Source organism: Somniosus microcephalus, chromosome 2, assembly GCF_052327205.1.
Source record: "Somniosus microcephalus isolate GS21.2 chromosome 2, FLI_Smic_1.0, whole genome shotgun sequence".
Taxonomy (NCBI): domain Eukaryota; kingdom Metazoa; phylum Chordata; class Chondrichthyes; order Squaliformes; family Somniosidae; genus Somniosus; species Somniosus microcephalus.
In genome coordinates, this window is record NC_140988.1 from 270,229,368 (window position 1) to 270,251,724 (window position 22,357).

The following is a 22,357-nucleotide window of genomic DNA, read 5'->3' on the forward strand; positions in this document are numbered from 1 at the left end:
CGATTGCAGTCCTACAGACCATATTTGCCAGGAACGGCTTGCCAGAGCAGATTTGCTCTGATAACGGACCACAGTTTGTGTCCGAAGAGTTTTGGAAATTTATGAGAAGGAATGGGGTAAGGCATTACACATCCGCCCCGTATCATCCAGCCACAAATGGATTGGCTGAGAGGTTCGTACAAACTTTTAAAAAGGCAGTAAGGGCCATGTGCGATGACGACATTCCACTGCAGCATAAGGTGGACAATTTCCTGTTAGCCTACAGAAATGCGACACATGCAGTTACCAACCAGACCCCGGCCATGATGTTCTTTAACCGAAGGTTGAGATCTCGTCTGGATTTGCTCAGACCAAATGTGCGAAGAAATGTTGAGAATAAGCAATTCCAGCACATCAATGAGAAGCCGACAAGGAGCTTCAATGTAGGACAACCAGTCTTGGCCCGCGACTACCGAACAGAGAAATGGCAACCCGGAACGATATGCACACGGCAGGGGCCACTAATGTACACAGTGGATGTCGGGGTGAACATTGTGAGACGCCATGTCGACCAGATCCTAGCGTCACAGGAACGAGTCAACCCCATGTCTAGCGTACCTGGTGATGAACCCGACATACCGGTAGCATCTACCCCAGAAACAGTAGCATCGGAAACTGATGAACTAACCGACGACAGGGGGCCAGAATCGCCTCCGCACCAAGAACAAGACACTCAGGAAAGACGCTATCCAGAAAGGATCAGGAAGCCGCCCCAAAGACTGAATCTATAAATGGACTATTTCAGTTACTGTGCATGTTAAAAGTGTTAACTGTTATTTGAATGTTATGGTACTGTTAATCTAAAAGGGGAGGAATTGTAGTGTATGTACCTTTAAGAGAGAACTACTTTTACAGCTCCTGTATACTGTAGTACCGGCAGTGACCACACCTGTATATAAGCCCTGAGCAGGCATCTGTACTGTTAGTTTTTAGACTACCCTCATCCAGTAAACACCTGTTGATTGTTGATCTGCAGTCTCCGTCTACTTATTGAAGAACACCATACCTTAAGATTCACGGATTTAATAGGTGGCACCACAACTGACCGAGCTGGCCGAGTCCTAAAGGACATAGCTGCCAGACTGGGTCTGCGACAGGTGGTGAGGCAACCAACAAGAGGGAAAAACCTACTTGATCTCGTCCTCACCAATCTACCTGTTGCAGATGCGTCTGTTCATGACAGCATTGGTGGAAGTGACCACCGCACAGTCCTTGTGGAGACGAAGTCCCGTCTTCATGTTGAGGATACCCTCCACCGTGTTGTGTGGCACTACCACCGTGCTAAATGGGGCAGATTTCGAACAGATCTGGCAACTCAAAACTGGGCATCCATGAGGCGCTGTGGGCCATCAGCAGCAGCAGAATTGTATTCAACCACAATCTGTAACCTCATGGCCCGGCATATCCCTCACTCTACCATTACCATCAAGCCGGGAGATCAACCCTGGTTTAACGAAGAGTGCAGGAGAGCATGCCGGGAACAGCACCAGGCATACTGAAAAATGAGGTGTCAACCTGGTGAGGCTACAACACAGGACTACTTGCATGCCAAACAACGGAAGCAACATGCGATAGACAGAGCTAAGCGATCTCACAACCATCGGATCAGATCAAAACTCTGCAGTCCTGCCACATCCAGTCGTTAGTGGTGGTGGACAATTAAACAGTTAACAGGAGGAGGAGACTCCAAAAATATCCCCATCCTCAATGATGGTGGAGCCCAGCACGTGAGTGCAAAAGACAAGGCTGAAGCATTTGCAACTATCTTCAGCCAGAAGTGCCGAGTGGATGATCCATCTCGGCCTCCCCCTGAGGTCCCCAGCATCACAGATGCCAGTCTTCAGCCCATTCAATTTACTCCACGTGATGTCAAGAAACGGCTGAAGACACTGGATACTGCAAAGGCTATGGGCCCTGACAACATTCCGGCAATAGTACTGAAGACTTGTGCTCCAGAACTAGCTGCGCCCCTAGCCAAGCTGTTCCAGTACAGCTACAACACTGGCATCTACCCAGCAATGTGGAAAATTGCCCAAGTATGTCCTGTCTACAAAAAGCAGGACAAATCCGACCCAGCCAATTACCGTCCTATCAGTCTACTCTCAATCATCAGCAAAGTGATGGACGGTGTCATCGACAGTGCTATCAAGTGGCACTTACTCAGCAATAACCTGCTAACTGACGCCAGTTTGGGTTCCGCCAGGGCCACTCAGCTCCTGACCTCATCACAGCCTTGGTCCAAACATGGACAAAAGAGCTGAACTCAAGAGGTGAGGTGAGAGTGACTGCTCTTGACATCAAGGCAGCATTTGATCGAGTGTGGCATCAAGGAGCCCTAGCAAAACTGAAGTCAATGGGAATCAAGGGGAAAACTCTCCATTGGTTGGAATCATACCTAGCACAAAGGAAGTTGGCTGTGGTTGTTGGAGGTCATTCATCTCAATCACATGACATCACTGCAGGAGTTCCTCAGGGCAGTGTCCTAGGTCCAACCATCTTCAGTTGTTTCATCAATGACCTTCCCTCCATCATAAGGTCAGAAGTGGGTATGTTCGCTGATGATTGCACACTGTTCAGCACCATTCGAGACTCGTCAGATACTGACGCAGTCCATGTCCATATGCAGCAAGACCTGGACAACATTCAGACTTGGGCTGACAAGTGGCAAGTAACATTCGCACCACACAATTGCCAGGCAATGACCATCTCCAACAAGTGAGACTCTAACCATCTCCCCTTGACATTCAATGGCATTACTATCGCTGAATCCCCCACTATCAACATCCTGGGGGTTACCATTGATCAGAAACTGAACTGGACCAGCCATATAAATACTGTGGCTACAAGAGCAGGCCAGAGGCTGGGAATTCTGCGGCGAGTGTCTCACCTCCTGACTCCCCAAAGCCTTTCCACCATCTACAAGGCACAAGTCAGGAGTGTGATGGAATACTCTCCACTTGCCTGGATGAGTGCAGCTCTAACAACACTCAAGAAGCTCGACACCATTCAGGATAAAGCAGCCTGCTTGATTGGCACTCCATCCACCACCTTCAACATTCACTCCCTCCACCACCGGCACACTGTGGCTGCAGTGTGTACCATCTACAAGATGCACTGCAGCAACTCGCCAAAGCTCCTTCAACAGCACCTTCCAAACCCGCGACCTCTACCACTTAGAAGGACAAGGGCAGCAGACGCATGGGAACATCACCACCTACAAGTTCCCCTCCAAGCCACACACCATCCTGACTTGGACCTGTATCGCCATTCCTTCACTGTCGCTGGGCCAAAATCCTGGAATTCCCTTCCTAACAGCATTGTGGGTGTACCTACACCATATGGACTGCAGCGGTTCAAGAAGGCAGCTCACCACCATCTTCTCAAGGGCAATTAGGAATGGGCACTAAATGCAGGCCTAGCCAGCCAGCAACGCCCACATCCCACCAATGAATTAAAAAAAAAAATTTTAAGTGGAAAGCCTGCAGTATCTGTGCTGGAAATGGACTGAGATACAGCTTGTGGCTGAGAAAAGTGAAGATCTGTCAAGTGGGAGCTTTTACTGTACATTTGAAGCTGTCAAATAATCAGCTGGAGCAATGGCCACTGAACACCGGCCTCAGGTTCACAGCCATGGACCCCGAACAGCGTGGTTCCCATGGCCATGAAGTTAAAGTGAAACGGTAAGTTTAAAAAAGCCTGTTATTGATCTGTCAACTAGATGCTAATGAGATTAATTGGGTTGCCCGCCGCTGCCTGTCGGTTCTGCTCAGCGCTGACAGACCCAACATTGGGAAAGACGTGCGGCGGCGGGTTGACAGCGGGGTCTTGACCTGCTGTCAAAAAAACTCGCTTTCCCACCTGACCCGCCACTGATCCTGCCCGCTGGCCCCCTGCAAAATTCCAGCCATCCTTTTTGTTTTTCATTCTTTTTCTCACACATTCTATCTGTCCTCCTGTTTAAATTCTGGACCTTCCCCTGCTGACTCAGACTGCACTGCAGAGTCACATGAAAGAAAGACTTGCATTTATACAGAACCTTTCACGCCCTCAGGACGTCCGGAAGCACTTTACAGCCAATGAAGTACTTTTGAAGTGTAGTCACTGTTATAAATATTTTCTCATATATTTAATTTCTATCCAACTGAATTAGAAAAATAAATAACTAGATGCTGAAGAAGAAGATCACTCTGGAGGTATATCCTCTGAATGATAAGTAATTACTCAGAATCCTGGGTATTCATTATTTTAAGCTAGCTTTCCAATTATTCCTATTTTGTCGAGTTCTCCATATCCTCCACTTCAGTGCAGTGGACATGATAGGGTTGACACAGTAGCAAAATACTGCAGATGCTGGAAATCTGAAATAACAACAGAAAATGCTGGGAGCACTCAGCAGCATCTGTGGAGAGAGAAACAGAGTTAACGGTTCAGGTCTGTGACCCTTCGTCAGAACTGGAAAAAGTCAGAGATGTAACAGGTTTTAAGCCGGTGCTGAGGCAGGGGAATAGGGAGGGGAGGAAAGAACAAAAGGGATGGTCTGTGATAGGGTGGAAGGCAGGAGTGGTTAAATGTTGCAGAATCATCAACACCTGCCGCCTGAAGAAATAGGGGCAGACCTTATGGTCTGAAATTGTTGAACTCAATGTTGAGTCCAGAAGGCTGTAAAGTGCCTAATAGAAAGATGAGGTGCTGTACCTTGAGCTTACGTTGAGCTTCATTGGAACAGTGTAAGAGGCCGGGGACAGAGAGGTCAGAGTAGGAAATGGGGAGTGGGGAGACCAAATGCAGATTGGGTGACCACTTTGTGGAACACCTTCGTTCAGTCCGTAAGGGTGACCCGAGCTTCCGGTCGCCTGTCACTTTAATTCTCCGCTCCAATCCCACTCTGACCTCTCTGTCCTCGGCCTCTTACACTGTTCCAACGAAGCTCAACGTAAGCTCGAGTAACAGCACCTCATCTTTCGATTCGGCACTTTACAGCCTTCTGGACTCAACATTGAGTTCAACAATTTCAGACTATAACCCCTGCCCCTATTTTTTCAGGCGGCAGTTGTTGATTATTCTGCCATTCCCATTTGCAACATTTAACCACTCTGCCTTCCACCCTATCACAGATTGTCCCTTTTGCTCTTTCCTCCCCTCCCCGCTTTCCCTGCCGCTGCACCTGCTTAAAACCTGTTACATCTCTAACATTTTCCAGCTCTGACGAAGGGTCACAGACCTGAAACGTTAACTCTGTTTCTCTCTCCACGGATGCTGCCTGACCTGCTGAGTGTTTCCAGCAGTTTCTGCTGTTATTTCATGATAGGAATGACAATTATTTACTGGGGTTCCCTTAGAAGACATCTAGGGGGAGAAATTCGGTATCGCCCCATTTGGGGCGCAATTATCGACTGGGCGCAAAGTTTAGCGGCTGCCGCTAATTATCGCCTCCGACTGCAAACCTGGCTTCTATTGCCCCTGAAGGTGATTGGAGCACTAAATCAGGCGCTACACACCTCTCTTAAGGCACTAACGCCGAGGAGCGAGGCGCTACCTCAGAGCGCTGGCGAAGCTCATGTGATGTCAGTCAGCAATAGAACACAGACACACTGGCGCCGGCCAGTTCTTAAAGGGGAGGGTCGATCTTGCTCTCCATCCACACCCTGCTCATTGCAGCCTTGAATCTCGGCCTGGAGAGACCTGTACATCAATTCTGCTGGAATGAACAATGGAGAGGCCCAGGGAAAGAGCTCAGAGTGCAGCCTCCATAGTCTCTTCTAAATTGATGCACAGAAGGTCAAATCAAAATGAACCTGCAAAGTGCAGCTCAGTACCCAAAACTCCTCAACACAGCTTTGAATCTCTCCAGAAGTCTCTCTCTCTCTCATGCGTGGTGCAAAAATGTTGCTGGCAAAAAATGTCAGGAAGCGGTCACCTTTAAATAGCGCTCCCCCAGTCCCTTCCTCAGTAGAGTAAGCTTGCAGGGAACATAAAAACTGACTGCTTTTATAGATACGTGAAGAGAAAAAGATTGGTGAAGTCAAGCATAGGTCCCTTGCAGTCAGAATCAGGGGAATTTATAATGGGGAATAAAGAAATGGCAGACCAATTAAATACATATTTTGGTTCTGTCTTCACAAAGGAGGACACAAATAACCTCCCAGAGATGTCGGGGAACATAGGGTCTGATGAAAGGGAGGAACTGAAAGAAATCAGTATTTGTAGGGAAATGGTGTTAGGGAAATTGATAGTATTGAAGGTGGATAAATCCCCAGGGCCTGATAATCTACATCCTAGGGTACTTAAGGAAGTGGCCCTAGAAATAGTTGATGCTTTGCTGATCATCTTCCAGCATTCGATGGAGTCTGGCACAGTACCCATGGATTGAAGGGTAGCTAATATTACCCCACTATTCAAAAAAGGTGGTAGAGAGAAAATGGGGAATTACAGACCGGTAAGCCGGACATCGGTAGTGGGGAAAATGCTAGAGTCCATTATGAAAGATGTAATAGCAGAGCACTTGGAAAACAGTGACGGGATCGGACAAAGTCAACATGGATTTACAAAACGTAAATCATGCTTGACTAATCTACTGGAATTTTTTGAGGATGTAACTGGTAAAATAGATAAGGGAGAACCAGTGGATCTGGTGTATTTGGACTTTCAGAAGGCTTTCGATAAGGTCCCGCATAAGAGATTAGCGTGTAAAGTTAAGGCACATGGAATTGGGGGCAAGGTATTGACTTGGATAGGGAACTGGTTGGCAGACAGAAAGCAAAGAGTTGGAAAAAACGGGTCTTTTTCCGAGTGGCAAGCAGTGACTAGTGGGGTACCACAGGGATCGGTCCTTGGGCCCCAGCTATTCACAATATATATTAATGATCTAGACAAGGGAACTAGATGTAATATCTCCAAATTTGCAGACGACACAAAGCTGGGTGGGCGTGTGTGCTGTGAGGAGGGTGCCGAGAAACTCCAGGATGATTTGGACAGGTTGGGTGATTGGGCAAAAGCATGGCAGATGCAATATAACGTGGATAAATGCGAGGTTATCCACTTTGGTGGCAAAAACAGGAAGGCAGGTTATTATCTGAATGGCAATAGATTGGGAGAAGGAGAAGCGCAAGGAGACTTGGGTGTCCTTGTGCACCAGTCGCTGAAGGTAAGCATGCAGGTGCAGCAGGCGGTTAAGAAGGCAAATGGTATGTTGGCCTTCGTAGCGAGAGGGTTTGAGTACAGGAACAAGGATGTCTTGCTGCAGTTGTACAGGGCCTTGGTGAGACCACATCTTGAGTATTGTGTGCAGTTTTGGTCGCCTTATCTGAGGAAGGATGTTCTTGCCATGGAAGGAGTTCAGCGAAGATTCGCCAGGCTGATACCTGGGATGGCAGGAATGACATATGAGGAGAGATTGGGTTGATTGGGCTTGTACTCGCTGGAGTTTAGAAGAATGAGAGGGGGTCTCATTGAAACGTATAAAATTCTGACAGAACTGGACAGACTAGATGCAGGGAGGATGTTCCCGATGGTCGGGGAGTCCAGAACCAGGGGTCACAGTCTAAGGATAAGGGGTAGGCCATTTAGGACAGAAATGAGGAGGAATTTCTTCACCCAGAGAGTGGTGAACCTGTGGAATTCTCTGCCACAGAGGGCGGTGGAGGCTAGTTCATTAAATATATTCAAGAAGGAGTTGGATATATTTCTTAAGGCTAAAGGGATCAAGGGATATGGGGAGAAAGCAGGGACCGGGTACTGAATTTGGATGATCAGCCATGATCGCATTGAATGGCGCAGCAGGCTCGAGGGGCTGAATGGCCTACTCCTGCTCCTATCTTCTATGTTTCTATGTTTCCTGACTGCAAAACGTTGCCCTCCACCTGTTTTTGCTAGCGGCAGGCAGTAAGGCAGGGGGCGCCACTCAATATCCGGTCTGGGGCGCTACCAGGGCGTTGCACGCTCGACTGACGTCACGATCTGCGGGCGCAGCAGATTGTGGCGGTAGTGTTTAGCGCCGCCGCAAAATGTCTGGTCAATTTTGTGAGCGCTGCAAATATCGCCGCGCCCGGGCACTAGTTGTTTTGCGCCCCATTAGCGCCTCTTAGGGAGCTAACGGGAGGCGCAAAGCAACTGGATTTTTCCCCCCTACTTTTTATTGGTGGTTTCAGCAGCTGCTTCCTGATTTCACCATAGGTTATCTTTTTTGGGGACTCCTATGTATTTGCTACGTTTTAGCATACACTCAGTAGAGACTGAAAGATAAAGATAGCCAGAGAGAGAGAAACAAAAGCTGCTTTTACACTTGCAAATCGTAGCCAATGGCCAGCGCAGGATTCCCTTGCTATGGAATACAGTTTGAAATATAAACTATTTGATTTACCTCGTTCTGGGAGCAGCAAACACCCACTTTTAAATGCATCTTACTGGCTACCATTGATCAGCCAGCTTCACTTCTGTGTGGTATATGATGGAGGATCCTGCTGGGTGGAAATGAAGAGGCGGTAGAAGCGCCAGGAAGCCAATAAATGTGTCTTTTTCATAACCGGCACTTCAATGTAAAAGCACCTTAAGGAGACGGCCATGGGAATGCATACACAAATGCAGGGAAGAACAGGCATTGAAAAACAGAGGGACAGCAAACAGTGTGTAGTGAAAACAGAAAGATTGAGAAAGGCAGAGGTGAAGGCACAGAAGAGGTAGGGATAAGCAGGTAGTCTAAAAACAGAGACAGTGGGTAGTCGTGACAGAGACACACACGAAGATATAGACAGATAGAAACAGAAAGACAGACATGTACTGTTAGTTGACATGTTGAAATATGTAATGTATCCATGTGTGGGAGGTGGTCACTACAGTATTAACCGTATCTGCATTCATACCATGTGTTATATCTTTATTATGCTTACCTTCAATAATAAATGCACTTATCGAAAATATCACCCATGCCCAAGCAGAGATTGTGTTTTCTGTGGTAACTGGAAAATTTAAAAAAAAGTTTTATGAATTGATTTTAATATTAAAACAAACACTTTTGGACAACTAAAATCAATGAAAAAACAAAAAAATGCTGGGCATCTGAAACAAAAGCAGAAATTACAGTTATATCGGAACCATTAACCTGTCTGTTCTCTCCACAGATGCTGACTGACCCACTCTGTATTTCTAGTAATTTATCTTTTTGTTGTAAATTCAATGAACCCCTGTAAAAGGTAGAAATTAACTGACTAAAATCAAATTTTTCTTTTCGTTATTGGGACGCGAGTGCTGCTGTCAAGGCCGGTATTGTCCATTTTTAGCTGCCCTTGAGGTGGTGGTGGGACTTCTTCTTGAGCTGCTATAGTCTCTGAGCTGCTCTAGTGGCTACAGCATTTACGTGGCTGGTCCAATTGAGTTTGAGTTTCTGGTCAATGGTGACCCCCAGGATGTTGATGGTGGCGGGCAATTCCATTGAACATAGGAACACAGGAGTCACTAGACGATGAAAGACCACGGTCTATCTAGTTTGCTTTCTATCATCTTGGTAGTTGCCGGATACAACGATAATGAAGTTGATGACTAATCAAGGCAATTAATCTCTACCTACAGCAGACTCAGACATTCAGCAATGAAAACCTGCGAGTTGTGAAAAGCTCTTAAATGTACTGCACTTACCATATTTAATGTCTCAGATTACTCATATACTGTATCCCAAAATATTAATTTCTGAAAGTACCTATAAATTAGGTAGATTTGTATAATTTTGTGAAATATTGAAGTTAATGGACATATTGAGGTTAATGGACATAGTGAGGTTAATGTGCATTGTGTGGCAACTCTGGATTCAAGTTCTCCAACAGTAACAGTAGTGTAAAACATCTCTGGGTTCACTGGGGGATAAATTTGTTATAGCCAGTGTCACCGGTAACTGGAGTTAACGGCCGCTGAAAATGGTCGCAACGTTAACGAGCAAAATCGGTCGGGGGTTGGAGATTGTTGGCACAGCATTTACCTTCCATGCAACGCCGTCCTGATGGTGTTACTGGAGGCCTCCGAGATGAAGTTCCTGTGCAGTAGCGCTTTGGAGCTTCCCACAGCCTCTGGAAGCAAGGCTGTGGAGCTTGCAAGGAATTGTGGGTAATGAAGAGGTCTGAGAATTAAAGGGGCCATGCACTCAGAAGCAATACATATTAAAATGAAGCGAAACAATGCAGTTTTCAGCCCTTTCTGCCTTTTAAAAAAATATTTAACATTAAAAAGAATCCCCAAATGTGAATATTCAGCTCTTAAAGCTGAATTCCCTTCCTAACCTCAAAAAATGGGAAAAATACCTCAGCACTTACACAAATGGCTCAGCAAGCCAGGGAAGGGGCACCCAGGGTCTCGCACGCAGCACTCCAGCTTTGTGCAGGGGGTCAACACTGCAAGAGCGGCCCTCTATCCATAAGGTATATAAGTGGATTGGAAAGTTTGCTTTGTGGTGGCATTTATTTCAGCATCATGGCCAAGAGGACGTTGTGATGGTCAGTAACCGATGGAAGGTAAGATGTGGGACTAATGATGAAAGGGGAATTGGGGTTGTGGTCACTGGGACCGCAGGCAAATGATTCCATCCCAGATATCCTGGCCACAAAGAGCTTGTCTGGGATGCATCCTTCCATCTGATTCCTCCTCTTTTGTGTCTTCCTCTTACCTCTGCAAGCAAATGCTGTAAATGTGAAATGACAGCATAAAATGCTGGAAATACTCAGCTGGTCCGGCAGCATCTCGACCCGAGGTGTGAACTCTGTTTTTCTCTCCATGGATGTGGCGTGACCTGCTGAGTATTTGCAGCATGTTCTGTCTTCACAAAGGCCTTCATTTAACATCCGAGCCCTTGCAAGCATCCAGCAGCACTCCCTACACACTTAAAAAACTTTTCACATCTATTGCAGCAAGCCACCACTTAATAAAATCAAAGAAAAAGTCCAAAACCTTAGATCCAAACTTTCCTGAACGATGTGTGTGTCCCTTTAAGAGGTGCAGACATCGCCACTGTCAGCCTGCTTGCAGGCCAGGTTAACCTGACCTGCTTAGGACCCAGCACTAAATTTAGCGCTAGGGTCGAAGTTCGCACTTGGGACGTAAAGTCAGTGTTGCACGCCGAGTTACATCACAGCGCCACCATTTTATTCAGCATGGCGCTGCCAGTTACCAGCAGTGCAAAGGTAAGGATGAAAACGGCGGCCGCCACGGGATCCGCCAGCAGCTGGCGAAAGAGCGGTGGCCGCCGTTTTAGCACCATTTAATGGCGCTACAGAGTGGCGCTAAGGCCACAAATTTCTAGCCCAGATTTTCCAACAGAAACAGTACTGTAAAACACAGCTCTCACTGTCAATGTCACTTTGAGATCAACAGGCAAGAACCCAACAACAGGTTGAGTTTATATAGTGGCCTTACCGTAAAAGAAAGTCCCACGGCTCCAATCAGTTTTACACTGCATGTTTGATCCTAGTGCTGTGCTATCTGCTGCTCTATACTGTTAGTGAATTTGCAGTATAATTCTACAGCATTATGGTCTTATGTTAACAAGACCAGTTTCAATGAGTTAATACTGTAATTTGATATTGAAAACTGCACAAGAACATTGGCCAGATTTTTAATTGGGAGGCAGGTTGGGAGCAGGGGGGCTAGGAAGCGGTCAGGAAACCCAGGAGAACAGGTTTCCCGTAGGCCCTGCCAAATTTAACGGCAGGGCCTGATTTGCATTTCAAACCTCTGTTTCCCACCTGCAGCCAGCCAAATGGAGAGGCAGGCAGGTTAGGCCTGCGGCACTAGGCCACAGAGAGGAGGGAGGGAGGGATCGGGTGGGGGCCAGGGGTGGTCAGGGGCCGAAGGAGGATCAGGGCGGAAGGAGAGATCGGCATCGGACTCCGGAGCATCGGGGGGAAGGGAGGGAACATCGGGGCCCGAGCATCGGGGGGTGTGGGGAGGAAGAGAAGACTGGGGGGGAATCAGAGGCCTCAGAAGCATCGGGGTCGGGGGGAGAGAACATTGGGGCCGGCCTAAGGATCATCGCTGGCGGGGCGGGGGGCTGGGGAGTCCAGGAAGGCAATTGGAGGGCCTTGTGGGGGGGACCAGAAGCCTGGGGGGGTGGGTCATAAGAGGCCTGGGGGGGAAACAGAGGCCGGGGGTGTGGGGGGGAATCAGAGGTCTGGGGGGGAAACAGAGGCCTGGGGAGAGATTGGAGGCCTGGGGGGGGGGGGAACAGAGGCCTGGGGGGGGGTCAGAGGCCTGGGGGGGGATCAGAGGCCTGGGGGGGGGATCAGAGGCCTGCGGGGGGGGGGGATCAGAGGCCTGGGGGTGGGATCAGAGGCCTGGGGGGGGGGGATCAGAGGTCGGGGGGAGGGGGTGATCAGAGGCCGGGGGGGGGGGAGGATCAGAGGCCTGGGGGGGGGGGGATCAGAGGCCTGGGGGTGGGATCAGAGGCCGGGGGGGGGGAGGATCAGAGGCCTGGGGGGGGGGATCAGAGGCCTGGGGGTGGGATCAGAGGCCGGGGGGGGGGGCGATCAGAGGCCGGGGGGGGGTGGATCAGAGGCCTGAGGGGGGTCTCTGATCCTGGGGCGTGGATGAGGCAAGGACGCCGGAGCCAGGAGGTCAATGTAAAAAGGCACATACCTCCTGGATCCAGCAGTCCTCACCTTCCATCAGCTGTCGGGTCTGAGGAACCCGACCAGCCAGTTACATTTGGAATGCTGGTTAAATCTGAGGCACACCAACCTCATTATAATATTATAATATTGACAACTCACCTCCTGGGAGCGGGTTGGCTACACGCCCGGCTATCCCACCTCCATTAAAATAGGAAGTGGGCGGGTTGGAGGCGGGTTCTGGTCAGGATTCCGTTTTTTAACACTTTAACTTCCCACCCGACCCCAACCCACCTGTTTTTTGGGATTAAAATTCCCCCCATTAGTTCTGCCTTTCCTTCCCCTAAATATGAGCTCAACTGACTCTTAATCATTAGCATTACCATTAGTGTACAACAGACTGTTCAAAACTAATGGCAAATATGCCTCATGTTTAGTTATTGTTGAAAAAAGTATGCTACTATCAATGCTAAATGTGTCAATTGCTGGGCAAACATAGCCAAAAGCCTAAGGGGGAAAAATTCAGTTGCTTTGCGCATCCCGTTGGGCGCTAATGGGCGCAAAGCAACTAGCGCCCGGGCGCGGTGATGTTTGCGCCACTCGCGAAATTGACCAAACATTTTGCGGTGGCGCTAAACACTGCCGCCATGATCTCCTGCACCCACAGATCATGACGTCAGTCGAGCGTGCAACGCCCCAGTAGCGCCCCGGACCGGATATTGAGTGGCACCCCCCTGCCTTACCGCCTGCCGCTAGCAACGATAGGTTGAGGGGAGCGTTTTGAAATTGGGAAGGGACTGGGGGAGCGCTATTTAAAGGTGACCGCTTCCTGCCTTTTTTTTCGGTGACATTTTTGCACCATGCATTCTGAGAGAGAGAGAGAGAGACTTCTGGAGAGATTCAACGCTGTGTGAAGGAGTTTTGGGTACTGAGCTGCACTTTGCAGGTTCATTTTGATTTGACCTTCTTTGCATCGATTTAGAAGAGACTATGGGGGCTGCACTCTGAGCTCTTTTCCTGGGCCTCTCCATTATTCTTTCCATGGTGTGGAGATGCCGGAGTTGGACTGGGGTGGACAAATGTAAGAAGTCACACGACACCAGGTTATAGTCCAACAGCTTTATTTGAAATCACAAGCTTTCGGAGCGCTGCTCCTTCTTCAGGTGAAGTGGAGAAATGCATAAAGACACAGCTTATATAGTCAGAGAATCATGTCAGATGTTTACAGGTAACCTTTCCAACTGCCATTTATCACACCTCGGCAGAGAGATAATCACAGCAGTCAAAGGTGTGAATGGTGTCCAAACAGGTCAGTCAGGGAAACATTACATCAAAGAACAATGAGGTGGGGTCACAAGGGGTCAAATACTGCACCTGAAGAAGGAGCAGCGCAGTGAAGGAGCAGCGCTCCGAAAGCTTGTGATTTCAAATAAAGCTGTTGGACTATAACCTGGTGTCGTGTGACTTCTTACATTTATTCTTTCCAGCAGGTTTGATGTACAGGTCTCTCCAGGCCGAGATTCAAGGCTGCAATGAGCAGGATGTGGATGGAGAGCAAGATCGACCCTCCCCTTTAAGAACTGGCAGGCGCCAGTGTGTCTGTGTTCCATTGCTGACTGACATCACATGAGCTTTGCCAGCGCTCTGAGGTAGCCCCTCGCTCGCCGGCGTTAGCACCTTAAGAGAGGTGTGTAGCGCCTGATTTAGCGCTCCAATCACCTCCAGGGGCGATAGAAGACAGGTTTGCAGTCAGAGGCGATAATTAGTGCCAGGCGCTAAACTTTGCACCCGGCCGATAATTGTGCCCCAAACGGGGCGATACCGAATTTCTCCCCCTAAAGCCCTAGTAAAACCAATAGGATAAAAATACTGGCCCAGAAAGCAGCAGTAGGGATTATTACATAAGATATACCATGCAGCATGGTAGATTATATATACAGTATCATGTCGCATATGAGATTTTTATTTTTATTTTGACTATCAAGAAAAAGAAACCACCAAGAAATGTTGGATTTGGATCTGGTATTCAGAGCCACATGTTTTAAAAAAGTTGGTCAGAGATTGTCTCACTGAGCTGTATGGTGCTCTAAGGAAATGAGTGGTGTCAGACAAGTGACTGAATTCTTGTAAGGAAGTGTGACAGAGAATACATTTCCTTCAAGGGAATTGGAACATTTAGGCTTTTGTTTTTGACTTATTTTGAGTTGGCACCAAAAGCACACAGTGGCTTAAACACGAATATTTCTAAGAGGTAGTTTGACCTAGTTTTGTTTTTGCACCAGAGGCAGTTTTACCTGCCTGTTTTTTAGTTGCTTTTAAAACTTAAACAAACTCTTGCGCTTCCACTCTATTTTCTACTCTTCAGCCAACTTGCCCCTGTCCTCAGCATCTCCACCTTGCCACTTCTCTACCTTCAAATTCTTCTGTAAGATCTTCCTCTCTGCCTGTGACTTTGCTCCCTCCTGACCCTCTTCCCCTTTCTTGTCTTCTCCTGAAACACATGCAGAGTAAAACTGAGAAAGCAAAAGGCTTTAAGTGCATAGTGATGTCTAGCAGTGCAATCATTATTTAAAAAGAAAGGCAGGAATAATAATATTCAGAAAGCATGTTATTTTTTTCCCCTCATGACACACTAAAAAAAAATCAGTTGTCTCCAGAATATGGCTGTGGCCTGTGATCATTATTAGTGCAGCTATAAGTAAAAACCCAGGCCTAGAAATTCAGTATAGCCACTTTTGGGGCGGAAAAGTCGGGCGGCCGCTAAAGTTTGCGCCCGGCGCAAAGTCGAGGCCACTTCGCCGATATTCAGTAGCTTCGCCCTAAGAGTTTGCTCAAGTGCTAAAACTGGCGTTACACAACTATCTTTAGGCGCAAAGCCGGCGGTGCTGAGCTAAACCGCCGAGGCCGGGCGCAGCGCAGGTGCGGTAATTTCTTGATTGAGAGCAGACACCCTGGCGCCGGCCAGCTCTTAAAGGGGGAAGGGTCGAGTTCGTCTGCTGCCACGCCCTGGACACTGCAGCCCTCCAGCTAGGCCTAAACACTGCTGCTGAACAGAAATAGCGCCGGGAAAGATGCAGAAGGCCCGTGAACGAGCGCAGCGCTTCACTGGCCATGATTTGAGGGTGCTGGTTAGGGCTTTGGAGAGGAGACGCAAACTCTTGTTCCCGGACAGTGGCAAGAAGCCTGCCACCAGTGTCTACAGGAAAGCCTGGAGGGAGGTCGCCCACAGGGTCACATCCAACAGCGAGGTCCCCAGGACTGGTGTCCAATGCCGGAAAAAGTTCAATGACCTCACAAGGATTGTCAGGGTGAGTCCACTTTCCAGTGTCCTCCTCATCCTTGCATGTGCACCTCACATTATGGGCAAAGGGACCTAAAAGCCCTAATGGCCAGCCCTCATCCAGCAGCTATGGGGCTGGCATGAACATCAATTGCACATTCTGCACTTTACACACTGGCCAAGCTATTCTACCATGGGAGGCAGTGCACACAAGATCAGGGCACCACACTGGCCAAGCTATTCGACCATGGGAGGCAGTGCACACAAGATCTGGGCACCACACTGGCCAAGCTATTCGACCATGGGAGGCAGAGCACACAAGATCTGGGCACCACACTGGCCAAGCTATTCGACCATGGGAGGCAGTGCACACAAGATCAGGGCACCACACTGGCCAAGCTATTCGACCATGGGAGGCAGTGCACACAAGATCAGGGCACCACACTGTACTTAGAGGCCGTCCTTTCTCTTGCAGGCCAAGCTGGCACACAATCAGAAGAGCCGGACTGTGACCGGGGGAGGCCGTCCCCAGATCCAGCAGCTCAGTGACCTTGAAGAGCGCGTGGGTAGCCTCATGGGTGCCCGGGTGATTGGCCCCGTTGCATCTGGAGATGCCGACCCTGTTCTGGGCACCAATGGTAAGGACATCACCTTTTGGACCTCTCTCGTCCCACTTGCGCTTCAGATCTACATCCTTTGCCACTGTCCGACCAATGCGCTGAATGCCACCACTCATGCCTCCCTCGCTGACGCCCTCTCCTCACTCTAAAGCTACTCTTGTGCCTTCCTGCTTTCAGATGGTGAGGAGGAGGTCCCTGAAGCTGCCAGTGACAGCCCCTCGGAAGAGGAGGAGGAGGAGGAGCAAGAGGAAGAGGAAGGCGGTGTGGTAAACCACATTCACTATCGTATCACTGTTAGTAGTTAGCACTGTTCACCACTGTTCGTTATAACTGTATCACTGACCACTATTGTATCACGGTACGAGGTCGCCTCTTGCCACACTGCTATACCTGGGATGACCACTGCCGACTCCGCCTTGGCTCCACCCACCAGGCCAGGTATAAAGGTGAGCGACTGGCTGGTATTCCTCCTGCTTGGATCGGATCACCCACGAGAGTGGGCTCTGTTATTTAGTCAATAAAAACCTTTAGTCACCTTCGTAACTCTTCGCCTTTTATTGGAGGAATTGATAGGCATATCAATTTTATTGACTAAATTTAATGATGTCCGACAACGAGTCACAACCGGCGGAGGAGCCACCAGCGCAGCTCCCAGGAGCACAGCCACACCAGCCAGCTTGGCTGCGAGCCCTCAGACCGCCGTACCTGGACCTGAACCCACGAGCAGCAAACTCAGCCGCAGACTTTAAACACTGGCTGGTCTGCTTCGAATCATACCTGAGAGAATCCAGCGTCCCTCAGGCATCCAAACTAAGTGTCCTGCAGGCACAACTGAGCCCGAGAGTATACACTCTCATCGAGGACATGACTACCTACGAGACCGCCATCAACCTGCTGAAACAGAAGTACCGGACCCCGGTAAACTACATGTACGCTAGGCACCTCCTAAGATCACGGCCGCAACAGCCAGGAGAATCAGTAGCCGAATTCTCACAGGCGCTATATGCACTCGCCAGGAACTGTGACTTTAAATCGGTGTCGGCAGCCGAAAATACTGAAGATAATATCCGCGACGCATTCCTGAAAGGCCTACGGTCCGAGTACTCACGGCAAAGACTGCTGGAAGCTAAAGACCTCAGCATGGAAAAAGCTGAAGCCCTCGCTATCTCCCTGGAAGTGGCCCACCAAGATCAGGAAGCATTCACCAGGTACTGCTCGCGACCCTGGGACTCGGGCCCGACCCCTACCACAGCACCCTTCCCAGCGCCGCCCCCGGGACCTACCTCTGCGTCGGCGTCCCGGACCCGACCGGCCCCGCCACCCCCGGCACCGGCCCCGACATCGGGCATCCGCGATCGGGCCGCCGGCTGTTTTTTTTGTGGCCAGGAGAAGCACCCGAGGTCGCGCTGCCCAGCCAAGAACTCCATATGCAAAACCTGCCTGAAGAAAGGCCACTTCTCCAAGGCCTGCAGGAGCGGATCCTCAGAGGCCAGCAGTGCCGCATGCGAACTATGGGGGCGGCCATCTTCGTTTAGGGCAACTGAGGCCAGCATCCCCACACATGAGTCATGGGGGCGGCCATCTTTGTTTAGGGCAACTGAGGCCAGCATCCCCACACATGAGTCATGGGGGCGGCCATCTTTGATTAAGGCAACCGACCCCAATAGTGCCTCATGGGGCCCTACCTCGTGGGAGACGCCATTTTACCCACCACGCCCGACCGCCTCGCCCGCAGATGACAACGACTCGCTCAGCTACACACTAGCTTCCGTCACCCTGGACCAAGCCCGCCCGCACCATCTGTCCAAGTCAATGATGGACATCAAAGTGAACGGCCACGCCACGACCTGCCTGTTCGACAGCGGAAGCACGGAGAGCTTCATCCACCCAGACACGGTGAGCCACTACTCCCTCTCTGTCCTACCAACGCGCAGCCGAATCTCGATGGCATCGAGGTCCCACGCCACGGACATCAGCGGCTACTGTGTCGTGACCCTGTCGGTTAAGGGCACGGAGTATAAAAACTTTAAACTCCTCGTCCTCCCCCATCTCTGCGCTGCCGTCCTACTAGGGCTGGACTTCCAATCCCACCTCCAAAGCGTAACCCTAGCATACGGTGGACCCCTCCCCCCACTCACAGTCAACAACCAGCAAACGTTAAACCGCCCACCGCGTAACACCTGCAGCCTCTCCACCCTCAAGGTCCCGCCACCCTCTCTGTTTGCTAACCTTACCCCTGACTGCAAACCCGTCGCTACCAAGAGCAGGCGGTATAGCGCCGGGGACAGAGCCTTCATTAGCTCTGAGGTGTGGCGCCTCCTGAAAGAGGGCATTATCGAGGGGAGCAGCAGCCCCTGGCGTGCCCAGGTCGTAGTCGTAAAGACCGGCGATAAAAACCGCCTGGTCATCGGCTACAGCCAGACCATAAACAGATATACCCAGCTGGACGCATACCCCCTCCCCCGCATATCTGACATGGTCAATCAGATTGCACAGTATAAAGTATTCTCGACCATCGACCTGAAGTCGGCCTACCACCAACTCCCTATCCACCCTGAGGACCGCCAGTATACCGCCTTCGAGGCGAATGGGCGCCTATACCACTTCCTTAGGGTCCCCTTCGGTGTCACTAATGGGGTCTCGGTCTTCCAAAGGGAGATGGACCAGATGGTTGACCAGAACGAACTGCAGGCTACATTCCCCTACCTAGATAACGTCACTATCTGCGGCCGCGACCGGCAGGAACATGACGCGAATCTGGAGAAATTCCTCCGTACGGCCCAACGGCTGAACCTCACCTACAATAAGGAGAAATGCGTGTTTAACACCACGCGCCTTGCCATCCTCGGCTGCGTAGTGGAGAACGGAATCATCGGCCCCGACCCAGAAAGAATGCGCCCCCTCATGGAGCTACCCCTCCCCCACTGCCCTAAAGCACTTAGGAGAACCCTGGGGCTTTTCGCCTACTATGCCCAATGGGTACCCAATTACGCGGACAAAGCCAGACCCCTCCTGAAAGCCACTTCCTTCCCCCTCACGGAGGAGGCGTGCGCGGCCTTCTCCCTCATTAAGGGAGACATAGCCAAGGCCACGATGCACGCAGTGGACGAGTCCATCCCCTTTCAGGTGGAGAGCGACGCATCCGACTTCGCCTTAGCCGCCACCCTAAACCAGGAGGGGAGGCCAGTGGCCTTCTTCTCAAGGACCCTACAGGGCCCCGAGATCCGACATTCGTCGGTCGAGAAAGAGGCCCAGGCGATCGTGGAGGCAGTACGGCGCTGGAGGCACTACCTGGTAGGCAAACGATTTACCCTCCTCACCGACCAGCGTTCGGTGGCTTTCATGTTTAATAACAAGCTGAAGGGCAAAATCAAGAATGACAAGATTTTGAGATGGAGAATCGAGCTCTCCACCTACGATTATGAGATCTTGTACCGGCCAGGCAAGCTGAACGAATCCCCTGATGCCCTTTCACGAATGACATGCGCCAGCGCGCATATCGATAGGCTTCAGACCCTCCACGACCAGCTCTGCCACCCCGGAGTCACCAGACTCTACCATTTCATTAAGGCCCGCAACCTGACCTACTCCATCGAGGAGGTCAGGACCATGACCAGGAACTGCCAGACCTGTGCGGAGTGCAAACCGCACTTCTATAGGCCGGACCGAGCAAGCCTGATCAAGGCCACCCGCCCCTTCGAGCGCCTGAGCATCGACTTTAAGGGGCCCCTCCCGTCCTCTGACCGTAATGTGTACTTCCTCAACATCGTTGATGAGTACTCCCGTTTCCCCTTTGCCTTCCCCTGCCCCGACATGACCAGTAGCACGGTCATTAAGTGCCTGAATGCCCTCTTCGCCTTGTTCGGGTTCCCGAACTATATACACAGCGACCGGGGCTCCTCCTTCATGAGCGAGGAACTCCGGCAATTCCTCCTAGAGAGAGGTATTGCAGCAAGCAGGACCACCAGCTACAACCCCAGAGGTAACGGTCAGGTGGAAAGAGAGAACGCGACGGTATGGAAGGCCGTCCTCTTAGCCTTAAAGTCTAAGGGCCTCCCAACCTCCCGCTGGCAAGAAGTCCTCCCGACAGCGCTGCACTCCATCCGGTCATTACTTTGCACGGCCACTAACACCACCCCCCATGAACGAATGTTCGTTTTCCCCAGGAAGTCGACTACGGGAACCACTCTACCAACCTGGCTGACCGCCCCGGGGCCGGTCTGGCTGCGGAAACACGTGAGGACCCATAAAACGGACCCCCTGGTCGAGAGGGTGAACCTCCTGCACGCCAACCCCCAGTACGCCTACGTGGCGTACCCAGACGGGCGGGAGGACACTGTCTCCCTACGAGACCTCGCACCCTCAGCCGATCCGGAAACACCGCCACCACCCCCCCCAACCTCAGTCCAGGTAGACGGCATGCCGGAACCCCACGAGCCCTCGCCGACCACGCAAACACCAGCATCAACACCGGATAAGGCACCAGCACCGGATAAGGCAACACCACCGCTGCGGCGATCGGAGAGGCTTACGAAGCCTCCGGACAGACTGACCTACCAGAATTGGTAGTACACTTCACCCCGCCGGACTTAATTCTAAACAAGGGGTGAATGTGGTAAACCACGTTCACTATCATATCACTGTTAGTAGTTAGCACTGTTCACCACTGTTCGTTATAACTGTATCACTGACCACTATTGTATCACGGTACGAGGTCGCCTCTTGCCACACTGCTATACCTGGGATGACCACTGCCGACTCCGCCTTGGCTCCACCCACCAGGCCAGGTATAAAGGTGAGCGACTGGCTGGTATTCCTCCTGCTTGGATCGGATCACCCACGAGAGTGGGCTCTGTTATTTAGTCAATAAAAACCTTTAGTCACCTTCGTAACTCTTCGCCTTTTATTGGAGGAATTGATAGGTATATCAGGCGGCCCATCAGGGGAACCCTCAGCCGCGCCAGGGGATGCCAATGGAGGGGACACGTCTTCCCTGGAGGAGAGCCAGGGGGAAGTGTCGCAGGGGAGTGTAGCTCCTGTGCCCAGTGGCGTGCAGCAATGCGGGAAGGGTCGGGCAGCTCGGCGGCCTTCTTCCCAGAGGGGGGAAGGGTCGCAGGGGAGTGTAGTTGCTGGGCCCAGTGGCATCCAGCAACGCGGGAAGGGTCGGCCAGCTCGGCGGCCTTCTCCCCAGAGGGAGAGTCCAGCCTCCAGTCCGGAGACGGTCCTCGCCAAGGAGGTACGCCTCCTCGATCAAATGTCCGTGGACTCGGATCGCCGGCACACCGAGTTCATGGGGGTTGTGGCACGGTTGCCTGAGGCCATCGAGTCCCTGGCTCATAGTGTGGCCGATTTCGGCGCCTCACAGGCCAGGAGTTTCGAGCAATTCGAAGCAGCACACGCCGCGAGTCGGTCCGAATTCGGGGCAGCACAGGCCGCGAGTCGCCAGGTGATCAGTGGTGCCGTGCAGTCACTGGCTGGTCTGATGCGGGCACAGACCAGGGCAGTACGGGCACTCACTGCTGCCACACTCGCTGTGTCAACCAGGCATCGCCAGGGCACCCGCCGCGCTGCAGCAGCACAGCGGTCTGTCCTTCAGCAGATTGTTGCGCATGCTGCAGTGCTGGCCCGGGCGAGTGCCAGTGTCTCAGGCGAGCAGCGAGCACCTGCCATCAGCCAGCTTGCCCCCATTCCTGCAGCCGCCACTGCCACTCCCCCAGTGGAGCTGCGACGAGCTGCTGGAGAGACTGCTGCTGCCCAGCCATAGCTGCAGCAGTCACCAGCCGGCCCCTCGAGGGCCAGAGCTCGTCTAGGCCGACCCCCAAGGGCATCTGCCG

At 51.1% G+C, this 22,357-nt stretch overlaps 1 protein-coding gene across 1 annotated transcript in view; it reads right to left on the reverse strand.

Annotated features, from left to right (window-relative positions):
• Window positions 1–22,357, reverse strand: part of LOC147123380 (interleukin-6 receptor subunit beta-like) — a 166,900-nt gene that overhangs the window by 106,659 nt on the left and 37,884 nt on the right. The window contains exon 3 of the mRNA XM_085971978.1: window positions 8,925–8,993. Coding sequence (XP_085828104.1) covers window positions 8,925–8,993 — 69 coding nt within the window. The remainder of the gene's footprint in view (window positions 1–8,924; window positions 8,994–22,357) is intronic.